The following is a 12,506-nucleotide window of genomic DNA, read 5'->3' on the forward strand; positions in this document are numbered from 1 at the left end:
ATGGCCTGAACATGCACAGAAAGGATGCGTAGACTAAGAAATGAAAGGCCTGGGCATGTCTCAGTGCAGTGCTGCTCCGAATAGTGTCCCTCTAACTGTCTGTCTGTCTGTCTAACTACCTACCTACCTGTCCATTCATCTATCTATCTATCTATCTATCTATCTATCTATCTATCTACACACATACATATTTTCCTGCTGCCTGCTCTGGCCTAGTCAGACTCTGTCACTCAGCAGACACTGCTATCTTTTTTAACTATATTTTAAAATAAAATTTCCTAATGTCTAATGTCTTGAATTTTTTAAATCTTATATTATTAAATGAACTAAAATTTTAAATACGAAAGCAATGACAAAACCCGTTCATCCTCCTATTGTGCCACAACCTCTGTCTAGGAATATTCTTTTCCACCTATCGAATGACAGCAATGCTTAAGTGGGTAGAACTAACCCTTCAACTCTGTGGACATCTCTTTAGAGTGCAGCCTAAAGTGGAGCCTTAAATATACTTATGCCAGGAATGGAGATACGGCTCATGGCTGATAGCACTGACTGCTCTTCCAGAGGATCCAGGTTTGGTTCCCAGCACCCATGTGGCAGCTCACCCATCTGTAACTCCAGTTCCAGGGGACACAATACCCCATTCTGGCCTCTTTGGGCACAAGGCAACAACCACATGATGTAAATATGTGTAACCACATGATGTAAATATATGTAGACAAAACACCCCCCCATTGCCGGGCGGTGGTGGCGCACGCCTTTAATCCCAGCACTCGGGAGGCAGAGGCAGGCGGATCTCTGTGAGTTCGAGACCAGCCTGGTCTACAAGAGCTAGTTCCAGGACAGGCTCCAAAGCCACAGAGAAACCTTGTCTCGAAAAACCAAAAAAAAAACAAACAAAAAAAAAAACCCATAATGGCATACACGCATGGTGTTTGCGCACAAGTGCACATATGAGCACGCACACAAATACATACTAAGCTAGGTGCTACAGCATATACTTACATTCCCAACACTTGGAAGGCTGAGGCAGGGGACAGTTTGAACCTGGGAGTTCAGCCTGATTAACACGAGACCCTGCATCAGAAAGAAAAATGTTTGTGCATTTGATCCAGGAACACTAATCTTTCTTTCGTTCCTTCCTTCCTTTTTTCCTTCCTTCCTTCCTTCCTTCTTGGGGTTTTCGAGACAGGATTTCTCTATATATCTCTGGCTGTCCTGGAGCTCACTCTGTAGACCAGGCTGGCCTCAAACTCACAGAGGTCCGCCTGCCTCTGAATCCTGAGTTCTGGGATTAAAGGCATGCGCCACCACCGCCGGGCTTAAGTTTTATTATTGTTATGCTCTAAACATGTTTGTAGATAATTTTTACCTCTATAATTATTCCTTTAAGTAAGTGGCATTTTTAAGAAGTCATTTATTTTTTTATTTTGCTCGTAAGATAGGATCTCACTATGTAACCCAGGCTATCCTCAAACTCCAAATCTTTTTGTGTTGTCATAATTTTTTAAGAAAATATTTTAAATGAAACATTTTAAGTATATGTAAAAATAAGAAAACTCTTTCCCTAATTTCCTTATTACTGGTGTGTGTGTGTGTGTGTGTGTGTGTGTGTGTGTGTGTGTGTGTTTCTGCAGGTGGAGGCCAGAGGTTAACGTCAGGTATCTCACTTGATTGTGTCCCTCCCTATTTGTAGCACTACTGTCTCTGGCTGAACCTGGAGCTCACGCTTGTGCTGGTCAGCTGACCACCAAGCCCGCCTGTCTCTCCTCCCAAGCGCCAGGGTTACAGGGATGCTGCCGTGCTTGGCTTTGTATGTGGGGCCTGCTAATCCAAACTCAGGTTCTCACACTTATGCCACAAGTGCTTTGCACCTCAGCCATCTTCCAAATGCCCCGTTACTATTTTAACAACTTGTTTATTTGGACCAAATCTAACAAAGGACCATCCATACGTTACAGTACTCCGATTTCCACTTCAAATCAGCTTAGAGTTCTCCTTCTCCTTTCTGCCAGGAAGCTGGGCTTTGACTGCAGGGTGTCTCTCTCATCAGACAATTCTTGCTATTGTCTTCTTTGGCAACACTGACATGTTCTTCTGTCTCTTGTGTTCCTAGTAATTGGTCACTCTAGAGCAGTGGTTCTCAGCCTTCCTAACACTGTGACCCTTTAATACAGTTCTTCATGTAATTATTATAGAATTATTTTCATTACTGCTTCATAACTGTAATTTGGCTACTGTTATGAATTGTAATGTGAGTATCTGATATGCAGGATGTCTATTATGCAACTTCCCAAAAGGGTCTCGACCCACAGGCCGAGAGCCACTGCCGTAGAGGCTTGCATTCAGGTTATTATTGTTTTCTGATACTGTCCCATATGTACTATTATTCATTCGCCTCCCTCTTGGGAGGAGTCAGACCCAGGGAAGGACCTAGCTCTGCAAATGTGAGTGAAACTGAAAACGGCCGGGAGACGCTGGGTCTTCCTGGTCCGAGATGGACTCAGTCATAAGTTAGGACTCAGTCAAGAGACCACCAAAATGGCTGCTCCGTGGCTAAGGGGAGGCTTCGTTGTGGGTAAGAGAGAGAACGTTCAGAGGCACTTGGAAGAGTCCAGAACAGAAAGAAAAATAAGCACACTGGATTATAACCAGAGCTATCTGCAAGAGAAGTGAGAATGGTATGTATTGAACACACAAACACACACGCACACGCGCGCACACGCACACACACACACACACACACACACACAACGAGCTACAGAGAGCAGGTATCTGGGAGATGGGAGGCCTGTGAACTGCTGGCAGCTAGCGACCCACTGGCAGTGACCCTTTCTGGCAGGCAGAAACCCATTTCACAGGTTCCTGAGAAATGCTGGCTGTAGGCTTGTAGCAACCCTATAGTCCAGCTTGAGCTGAACCCAGGCTCATTCCTGGTCATATGCATATGCATGGCCTTCTGGAGTTTGGGGAGTTAGAATTTTCTTTGGACCTAACAATAATAAGGTCCCCTTTTCTTCCAGGAGGCTGAGAAGATGCTGGACATAGCGGGTGATAAGTTCCCACTCGAAAGCAGGAAGTTGCTAAGTAGTCCTGGCAAGAACAGCAACTTCAGGTAAGCCCCCAAATACCACAGCTTGCTGCCTGATTCCTGCCGCAATCCTGCTGCCGTTCTGAGGAGCCGAGCAGTCAGCCCACCTTGTGGAAGCAACTTTACATTCCACTGTGTTCTGAACGCCCACTGCATGCCCCACTTTGTAGGGTTGGGAGTCAGGGAGCCAGTGTCCCCCGTGCCTTCTGCCATGTCCGGTGTCCAGGAGCTTTGCTCGTGTCCCCATCGGTCTTTACAACAGCCCTCTAAGGGTCATTAGCTGCTTTGAACACCTGAGAACGCTGATTAGGATGTGTGCCAGGGTTACAAAGCTGCTAATTCAAGGTCAGGATTAAGGCGGGACCTCTCTGCTTCTCAACCCCAGGTTCTTCTCGTCCACTTCCCTAAGGTCAGTAGGGTATGTTATCATTTCCAGGGTGTCCTCAGCCTGGTGGGCATGTCGTGCCTGCACTGGGGTCTGACTTTGGGGACAAGAAGAGACAGTCCATTCCAATGTGGGCTATAGCATTTTCAGTTCAGGGAGTCAAGAGGATATTGACCTTGAAGCCCAGACAAACCCTGTGCTGGTGTCTCAGCCCCTTTCTCTACCAAACTCGTTGCTCCCCATGAAGCACAGGGCACCAACTGCTCCTGACGTCCGCATCTGTCTGGAAGCAGCATACCTAGGCTGTGGGAGCCTGGAGATGAGGACAGCAGGAGGAGGAAGGAGGCCTGATGGCCACCACCTCCAGAACCCGGGGATTAGCTGTGATTTAGACTGCAGATAAAGCAGGGAATCTCGTCTTGGCTCCCTGAGAAGGCGTCTGTGTGCTGTATGGGAGAGGCCATCAGCTCTGATGTCTGGCAACGAAGCAGGATCATGGCTCCTTTTCCTGTGGGATGCTATTGCTTCTCTTTGCTTTTCAGGAGACCATCTGGCCCATAGATGGCTCTAGAGTGGTCTGGGGTTTCCCAGGACCAGGGGCTGTGTTTAGGGTCTTGGTTCTGTGCAGTTGTTTAACTTTTGATGGACATTTAGTCCAAAAAGCTTTGGGTTTTACACCTTCAAAATGAGTATTATGATTATTCGTCTCTGTCCCTGTGATTGTTAAGCTAATGGAGTATGGAAGTCTTTTGTAAACTATAATGAAAGAGATTCTGTTATGTAAATGGGAACGAACAAGAGTGCCTGCCACACCGCCACGGTGGCAGCATCCTCTGTCAGCTCTTTGAGAGCGCCAGCCCCACCGCAGCCCTGCTCAGAGCCACCTTGCCCCTCCTGCCCTGGGGGGGCCTCTCCTGGCTGCAGCTCTGTGCTCAAGCCGCTCCCCCTCCTTGTGGGGTGATGCTCATGGGAAACTAGGGTGTGTCTTTTACTTACATGTTTGATATTCATTGCCTAAGCTTTTATTTCAGATGTGACCCCTCTGAGATTAATATATCAGATGAAATGCCCAAAACCACAGTCTGGAAGGCTCTCAGTATAAATTCTGGAAATACAAAGGAGAATAGGTAAAGAGAATTCTAATTTTTCGTTTTTATTTACTTCTGACTTTTGAAATGGCAATAGTGTTAAAGGTAAGATGTATGTTACCTGTAGGGTTGGATTTGCCTCGTAAACAACAAAACTATTGCTAGCTGTACAGTAAGAGGAAATAAAAACACAAAGTTCCCAAATATTTGAAAAGACAAGCTGTTCTGAGCTGCCCGTTTACTTTGGTCACAAAGGCAGGCTATAATTATTTTGGAATGTAAATTTGCTTTATCTGTTTAGTTTCTTTAATACACTTGGAGAAAGTTTCTCATTTCAGAACCTAAAGGTTGTCTCTGATTACTACAACCACACAAACTGGAAAATTGCTAAAAGCCTGTTAACACTAATAAATAATATAATAATGATAAATAATATTGGCTCAAACTTTGACCCACTTAACTTAGGTCCTAAAATAAGAATTTTTTAAACATAACAGTTTTCTTATTCTGCAAAGAAATTTCTCTGTCATTTAACAATAGCATAGATCAGTTTTAATCCGATTATTAAAGAAAATGGAAGGATCGGAGGTATCTTTGCATACATTAAGAAATGCTATGAATATAAGTTAGAATTTTAGCCTAAACACTTACGTTTAAGTCCTCAGATAAATTAAGGCAAAAAATGTGAGTCTTGATATAGATAACAGGTTTTGTTAAAACAGACAAGCCAGGAACTGGGAAAGCTGGTCCTGCTCCTACTTCCGGGCTTAACTTGGCATTTGCTGCTTCTGGCATTTGGCTCAGTGGTAAAGTGAGGGTACTAGTGAGGTCACTCTGGAGAGCAACCGAGTGCTTCCCAGGGTCACAGCTGCCAGTGTGTGCTGCCACTTCTTCCCTGAATGGGTTAAAATAGATCTCTGTTCAATGCAAGTGAAACACAGAGTCTTCTTCTCTCAGAGGAAAATCCAGGCAGCTGTGGAAATGTATAACACATGTGGTTATTTTTAGTTGAGAACTAGTCTACTTGTAAATGAATTTAAAATATAGCTAGATTCAAGTTGTGGTGGCGTCTTCAAAGTATTGTGTTGAGAGTAGGCGCATGTCATGTGTCCCTTTGTCTCACTGTGACATTGTTATCCAGCCTCTTCAATTGAGACTCTGCTGGTGTGGAAGATTTGGGCCATGAGTTGCCTCAGAGAAGTTCTGGTTTTCGAGAAAATGGTGAGTCTCTTGGAGAAGAAGCCAGGCCGAGTCGGGCCCTATCCTTGGTCATCTCAGAGCCATGCCACACGGAAGCTTCCAGTCGCTCAGTGTGCATTGGAAGACATCCAGCTACCCTCATGCCAGCAGCCAGGCACCAGCAGGGCCACCGGCAGGACGACCTCCTGTTGCTTCCTCTCCTCTTTCTTCTTCCTCTTCAGAACTGCCACCATTAAGGAGCCAGCTTCCCATTTTTCAGACATTTTCTCCTATACTCTCTGCTGGCCTCGGAAGCCACACGAGTCCATTCTGTCATTGAGGATTCCTTCATGAGATCCCTCTTCATGAACGGTGGCTTGGGGTGGTAGCAAAGAGGCTAAGAGGGGAGGTTCCTGGGCTGTTACCAGCTGCAGCTCACGAGCAGCCTCTACTTGAAAGGGGTGCTGGTCAGACCAGACACTATAGGAGGTTTGCTGCCTGAGATCGACCATCAGGGCATCAACAGTGGCCACCACCAGAATTGGCAAGATGCCGCTGACCTGGGGTCATCCGTATCAGTTCCCAGAAGCAGTCAACACGAAGTCACCAGACCTTTGGAAGATGCAGGGCCAAGTGTGAGAGCAAGAGTTTAGCTGACTGAAGGAAGGCTTCAGAGAAGTTGGCAACATTAGGGGACTGAACATCTTTTCTTGGGTTTCCTTGAAACTAGAGAAAGAGAAGGAGCCTGTGACCGAAGCAACCAGGGCAGACTTCCTAGCTGGGGGTTTGGTGTCAGGTCTATTCTGTAGCCATCTAGGAAAGATTCGGTGGCAGTTCTTTGTGAGTCAAATGGTGGGTCTGGGGTTGTTGTTGGCTGTTTTGTGGGACTGTTTGACATTCTGCTGCTGTCTCTTGAGGCTACCTTGTTACTTCACCCTGGAGAGACACAGTGCTCCTCTACATCTCTTTAGCTGCCTTGGTAGCGAACACCATCACTCAATGGACCAAAACTGCCTTCAGCCCTGTGTGGCTTCCTTGTCACACAGATTTCTTTTGGTTGTCAGAAGTTCTGCATCTCAGATATAAAAATCCATGCTAAGAAATGAACTGTAAATGGTGAAGTCAGTTTGGGCGCTTGGTTTAAAAGTATGTGAGTGATTTTACAACTACCATCAAGGGTTTGGGCCCCAGTGCTCACAGACCTCCCCTTCCTTTGTGCACAGAGAGTGACTAGCAAGCTGGTCCCGCTGGCTTTCCATCTGCATCTTTGTACACAAGACCTCCATGTACACAGTGTGTGCTTTTTTTCCCTGGGTGAGGACACGTGCGCCATTTGTTGTGGTTTGCACCCTCAGACTCTGAATGCACACTAAGGCATCTGCTTACTCTCTGAAGGCGTTTGGTGTTGAGGGACTCTTGTCGCCACCACTTCCCTGCCTGTGGGGACCACTGTCCTGTTGACGCAAAGATGATTTTCAAGATATTTAACAATCGGTACAGGACAGAAACAAGCCACGCAGAGCAGACATTCTTTGCAAAATAGTGGCTGGCTTTGCTGTTCTGTGCCTGGTGGATGAATGCCACCCTACTCTCAAATCCTGACATCCTCTGAAATAGGGGTTTTGTTCCTGGTTTGTCTGATCTCTACGCACAGGAGATCTCTGTTCTGTTTCAGCAGCAGCCCTGACTTGCTCTCAGGTACTCCATACTGGAACAGGCAGGTTCTACAGAAATCAGTGGGCATTAAAGTCTCTGGGAGCCAAATTTCCCAAGCGGATCACTTCAGGGCAGATCTAATCATTATAACCCTTTCCCAGCTGGGGATGATTCTGAAGCAGCCTGTCAGTGGGAAAGCTTTCTTGATAACTTCATGGCTGCTCTTTTTCATGGCTTTTGTCCTCTGGGAACACCCCTTTTGTCCCCTGGGAACACCCCTTTTGTTCCCTGGGAACAACCCCCTTTTCTTGCTTCATCTTTTTCCTCCTGTATTTTCATGCAAGCTTTTGTGTAGGGAAATTGGTGACTGCTTCACCTACTGCTCTGGCCTCCATGCACCCAAGAGGCAGGCGTGTAAGGTGCCCATCCTGCACCGAAGTCAGTGGCAGTGTCGCTGAGGACAGTGGCTCTTCCCAAGCCCTGATGCTGAGTCGCCCTGGGGGGTGGGGGCTGCCTTTGTTAGCCCTGAGCAATGCAGCTATGGACCTCTGTTTTTTTCTCATGCCAACGTTTGCTGGAACCAGAGAAGTGGTCATCTGTTGTCTGACAAGGGTCCTGACACGCTGGTGCTGTCAGCTGGCAATGTTACCCGAGTGGAGGGAGGCAGAGACTCAAGAACACATTGGCAGTGAAGCCTTGGCTCTAGGGGGCTGAGTTGCTTCCTGACGACTCTCAGGGAGAAGGTGAAGACCTGAAGAGATACACTGTCCGGTTGCCAGTGTGTTTGGTTGCCCAACACACATGCAGGAGGCCGTGTGCTTCACCACCACAGCCCCGTCCCGGGTCTCCTTCACTCATGAAACCTGCCTTTTTTGTAGACAGAAAGTGGCCATATCTTCCCCCAAAGACAATGTGAATAGTCATAGTTTCTCTTTGTTGGTGATGGGACTTTTAAATTTCTTATAAACATTGGATAAAAATCTGGCATCGACTAAGTCCCCAGCCTGCCCAAAGGCTGGGGCAGCCTTCCAGCCTCCCCTCTGGACAGTCTGTGGTTTGTGCTCATCCTAAAGGACAGTTCCTAATCCCACTTTATCTTCCACCTGCCCAGCTCTCCAGACTCCTTTGTTAGTCAGGGAAGCAGGGATTGTCCTTGTATCCTGTCTAGTGATCCATCGTTCGTATACTGAAGCGTAGGATTGGTTAGGGTCTAGGACCCCTGGGTTTTTTAGTCTTTAATGAACGTCAGAGACACCATTATCGTATTGTCTCCCCTGTGACTTTGCCAGTGTCTTTGAAGGTCTTTTGCAAGAGTGACAGTACCTTCACATAGGACTTTAACTGTATATGTGTGGGTGTTTGTCTACATGTATGTCTTTGTACCATGTGTGTACCCGGTGCCTGAAGAGAGCAGAGGGCATCAGATTTCCTGGAACCAGATTTACAGATCATTGTGAGCATCCATGTGGATGCTGGGACTCATACCTGAGTCCTCCTGACTGTGGAACCCTGTCCTCAGCTTTCTGGATTTTTAAACTGTGGGGTCAGGCCAGTTTGTCCCTTGTGGCCCTCACTATCCTCGCTGGACCTTCCCAGGCCCTGCGCTGAGTGTTCTCTTAGTGGAGACCCTTTAGCCGGCCCTGACTGCCTGGGCGAGACCTCACCCACGCTCCTGTTTCTTCTGCCTTGGCTTTCCTGGAACCCTTTCTTTCTCTCCTTCAGCTCTTCCTGCCATTGTTCAAGTTCCTTCTGTGGAAAGAACCATGATCAGTTCCTGACAGCACCACCAGCTGAGGTGTCCAGGGCTTCGAGTCCAGCTGCTGCTGCTGCCTCTCGGAAAAGGACCTTTATGGTTATGTTCTGACATGACATGTTGAGGCACGCTAAGTTCCTAAGCTCCCATGTTTGTCTGTACTGATCACATGACATGTTGAGGAGCTCTAAGCGTTCCTAAGCTCCCATGTTCATTTATACTGATCTACATTTGCTCTAAGCAGGAAAACACATTCAAAATTGAAATAGAATCAATTTTCTGCACTATTGTTGAGTGATTCTTGGTGCCCCCTCCAACACTCCCGCCCTGAGACAGGTCTCACTGTGCAGACCAAGCCAGCCGTCAGCTTGCTGCAGTTTTCTCGCCTCCCCAGCGCGGCGGTTCCAAGCATGCGCCACCATACCTGGCTCGCCCTTGGCCTTCATAGCATTAATTATAGAGAATGAATGACTGACCCAGTCACACTCTTTCTTCAGTTACCTTTTTTGTGGCTAGAAATGAGGATAATTTTCATAAGCAAAGGAGGTGTGAAGTAACCATCGCTGTTCGAGTGTGCGCGAGGAGTAGAGTCTTTTCAGTAGCCGTCGGGAGTGAGCCGTCCAGACTGGGTCCTTGGAGGAGATCCTGTGCTCAGAAGAATGGGATGGTTTGGTCCTTCCCAGGAGAGAAGGGATAGCACCCTCCCCCGGATCTAACCCACTTCCAGCCTCTGGCAAGTAAGAGTGTCTCCCCTAGCTGCGGTCTCTGAGCAGGAGGCATAGCCCATCCCCCACCCTCCCACAACCTCTTCCTAAACCCAGCACAGTCGGCTGGCCTGGGCATTGCTTAACAGGCGTGTGGGCGACTTCTCCAGCAGGCTTTTACTGGTGTGACTGCCTTGGAACCTGAAGCACTAACCTGATTGTGCAATTGGTCCTTTTGTGAGAGAAGCCAAGACTCTTCCTGCCCCTCTCCCCTTCTGAGATGCTAAGCCTGCCTCTTGTTTCTTGTCTGTCATTGATTAGAAGTGGCTGATGGTGTCCGTGGAGAGCAGGGCAGCCTTCCCACGGAAGGGGACTGATGTCCGTGGAGAGCAGGGCAGCCTTCCCACAGACAGGGCAACTCGAGGTGCTGGTACTTTCCCCTCCTTTTCTATGTTAACTCTCGTAGGTCTCATGCAGAGGCAGATACTTTTGTTTTAGAGATTCCAAAGTCTATATTTTTAGTGTAAGAAGTGTACCCTCACCACACTCCATGGCGTAAATAGAACTGGGAATAAAATGTGTCGTTGTGATTATCCCATAGCAATGTGTGCTAGAAACAAGACCCCACCCTTCTGGTCTGTCAATGACTGGGCAGGTGACTGTGACAGTGTATCTCTTAGCCCTCTGCCTGCCCACATTTGTGTGTGCTCACCTCTCTGGGCGACAAATAAAGTCTGTATAAACTGTTTGCTTCTGTGCTGTTTTTTTGAGCCTGAGTTCAGATCGTGTGGAGAAGATTCATGAAGATAGTGGAACAAAGGATTGGGAGGGGTCTGCCAAGGGTGTGGCAGAGGGGGCTTTGTGGCACCTATATGCTGTTCTGAGACTCTAGAATCCTTACAGCTGAGCCATGGCACAGGCTGCTGGGCCTCTCTTAGAGCCAGCAGGAAAAGGAAAGGGTTATTTTGAAGACACCCCTGGGCTATGAGATCAATATCTATGCACTACCCAGTGCCCCAAAATACAGATTTTAGAATCTGGCTATTAAAGGTTGGTTCTGGGAGAGTGGGGGACACTTGGTTACTTAACTCTCAAAACTTCATAGTTCAACGGTTAGGGACAAGGGGAAGATGGACATGGTGGGGTAGGAACAGCCAATGGGGGAGTGAAAGAAAAGGGGATGTGGGGAGCCAGGCAAGGATGCCCGACTGGATGACAAAAAACTTCTCCCCTGGAAGCATCCAGTGTGGATGTTCAGAGAGGTGAGTCAGCCATGCTGGACCTGCAGTCTGTAGGCTTAGGACTCCCCAGCTCCCAGACTTTTGCTGTCTTTTGACTGTTTTCCCAACTCCTCCAGTGTGCGCATGCCCTCTGCCTACTTCCCAGGGTGTGCTCGTCTGTGCTGTGTAGTGCTAGTGCTGGGGAAGCTGCTCTTGCAGGACACAGCCAGCTCTGATGTCGTGAGCTCCAGAGGGCATCGTTCCCTACCCAGGGTTCGGGAGTCTATTAATTGATAAGTTGAATGTCCTTAGGACGGACCTGGCTTGTAGCAGCAGAGAGAACTGATAAACACAGAGGTTGAGGGTTCCTAGACTAATTCAGCACTGATCGCATCAGGTCTTTGCTGCATCTTCCCTTTTTAGCTTCACCGTTACAAGATAGCTCCTGAAACTAGTAGGAGCTACATTAGCCAAGATCACTGCCACATGCAAGATAGGCAGTCTCTCTTTACCTCTCTTGTCCTCTCCACCTCTCACTTAAATAATGAGGAGGACCCCAGAAGCAGCCCACACAGCGCTGGTCAGAACTGGATCACACATCATCTCTTAAGGATGATCACAGGTCAACTTTATCCTTTGGGGTCAGCACTCATTTTCCTGGTCATGTTCTGTTCCAGCACCTGTATAGAATCAGCATTCTACAGCAAAGCATAATCTGGCCAGCCCAGGAGATGCTCCCTGTAGCTGGAGAGATGCTCCAGGGAGGGGTGCAGATGCCAGAGCGCTCCAGTTGCTCCCGCTCTGGAGCATGCTTAAACGGCACCTGCCAGCGTGCCTCACCTTTGCCGTGGCGCAGTACTTGCTGCCAGGCTTCACCTCCACCTAGCTTGTTCCCACCCAGTTCTAGAATGTTCCCCCTGCATTTGAGCTCTTGCCCAGACTCTCACAGCCTTACCACCTCCAGATCCTTCCAACTTCAGCCCCCACAGCTCCCAGCTTCACTGTCTCTGCACTTCCAAAATGATTACCAAGCCTGACAATGCTGGGGTGGGTCCCCACTTTTTTGTAGGCCACAATATAGGGTCCTGACAGCTCGGGCAGCAGGAGAAAGGTGTGTGTGAAGCTGTAGAGAACAGGGCTGTGGGACCCAGCAGTTAGGAGCACTTGCTGCTTTTCCTGCAACCCACATGGCAGCTCACCGCCATCTGTAACTCCAATTCCAGGGGATCCAAAGCCCACCTCTGGCCTTCACAGGGACCAGGCATGCAAGTGGTACAGAGGCATACATGCAGGCAAACACCCATACTCATAAATAAAAAATTAAAACAAAAGCCAGAAGGCGTGGCTGTGTAGGACTGTGATCGTCAGTTTTCTTCAGGAGGCACAAACCTAAGAGATGCAGTAACACTGCGTTCAGTTACCTTAGTCAT

At 48.0% G+C, this 12,506-nt stretch overlaps 1 protein-coding gene across 1 annotated transcript in view; it reads left to right on the forward strand.

Moving 5' to 3' along the window:
• Slc4a8 (solute carrier family 4 member 8) overlaps positions 1–4,607 on the forward strand; it is a 45,132-nt gene extending 40,525 nt beyond the window's left edge. Inside the window, exons 22-23 of the mRNA XM_038342104.2 lie at positions 3,024–3,115; positions 4,508–4,607. Coding sequence (XP_038198032.2) covers positions 3,024–3,115; positions 4,508–4,607 — 192 coding nt within the window. The remainder of the gene's footprint in view (positions 1–3,023; positions 3,116–4,507) is intronic.
• Positions 4,608–12,506: the final 7,899 nt, after the last annotated feature.

This window comes from Arvicola amphibius, chromosome 9, assembly GCF_903992535.2.
Source record: "Arvicola amphibius chromosome 9, mArvAmp1.2, whole genome shotgun sequence".
In the NCBI taxonomy this organism is placed as follows: domain Eukaryota; kingdom Metazoa; phylum Chordata; class Mammalia; order Rodentia; family Cricetidae; genus Arvicola; species Arvicola amphibius.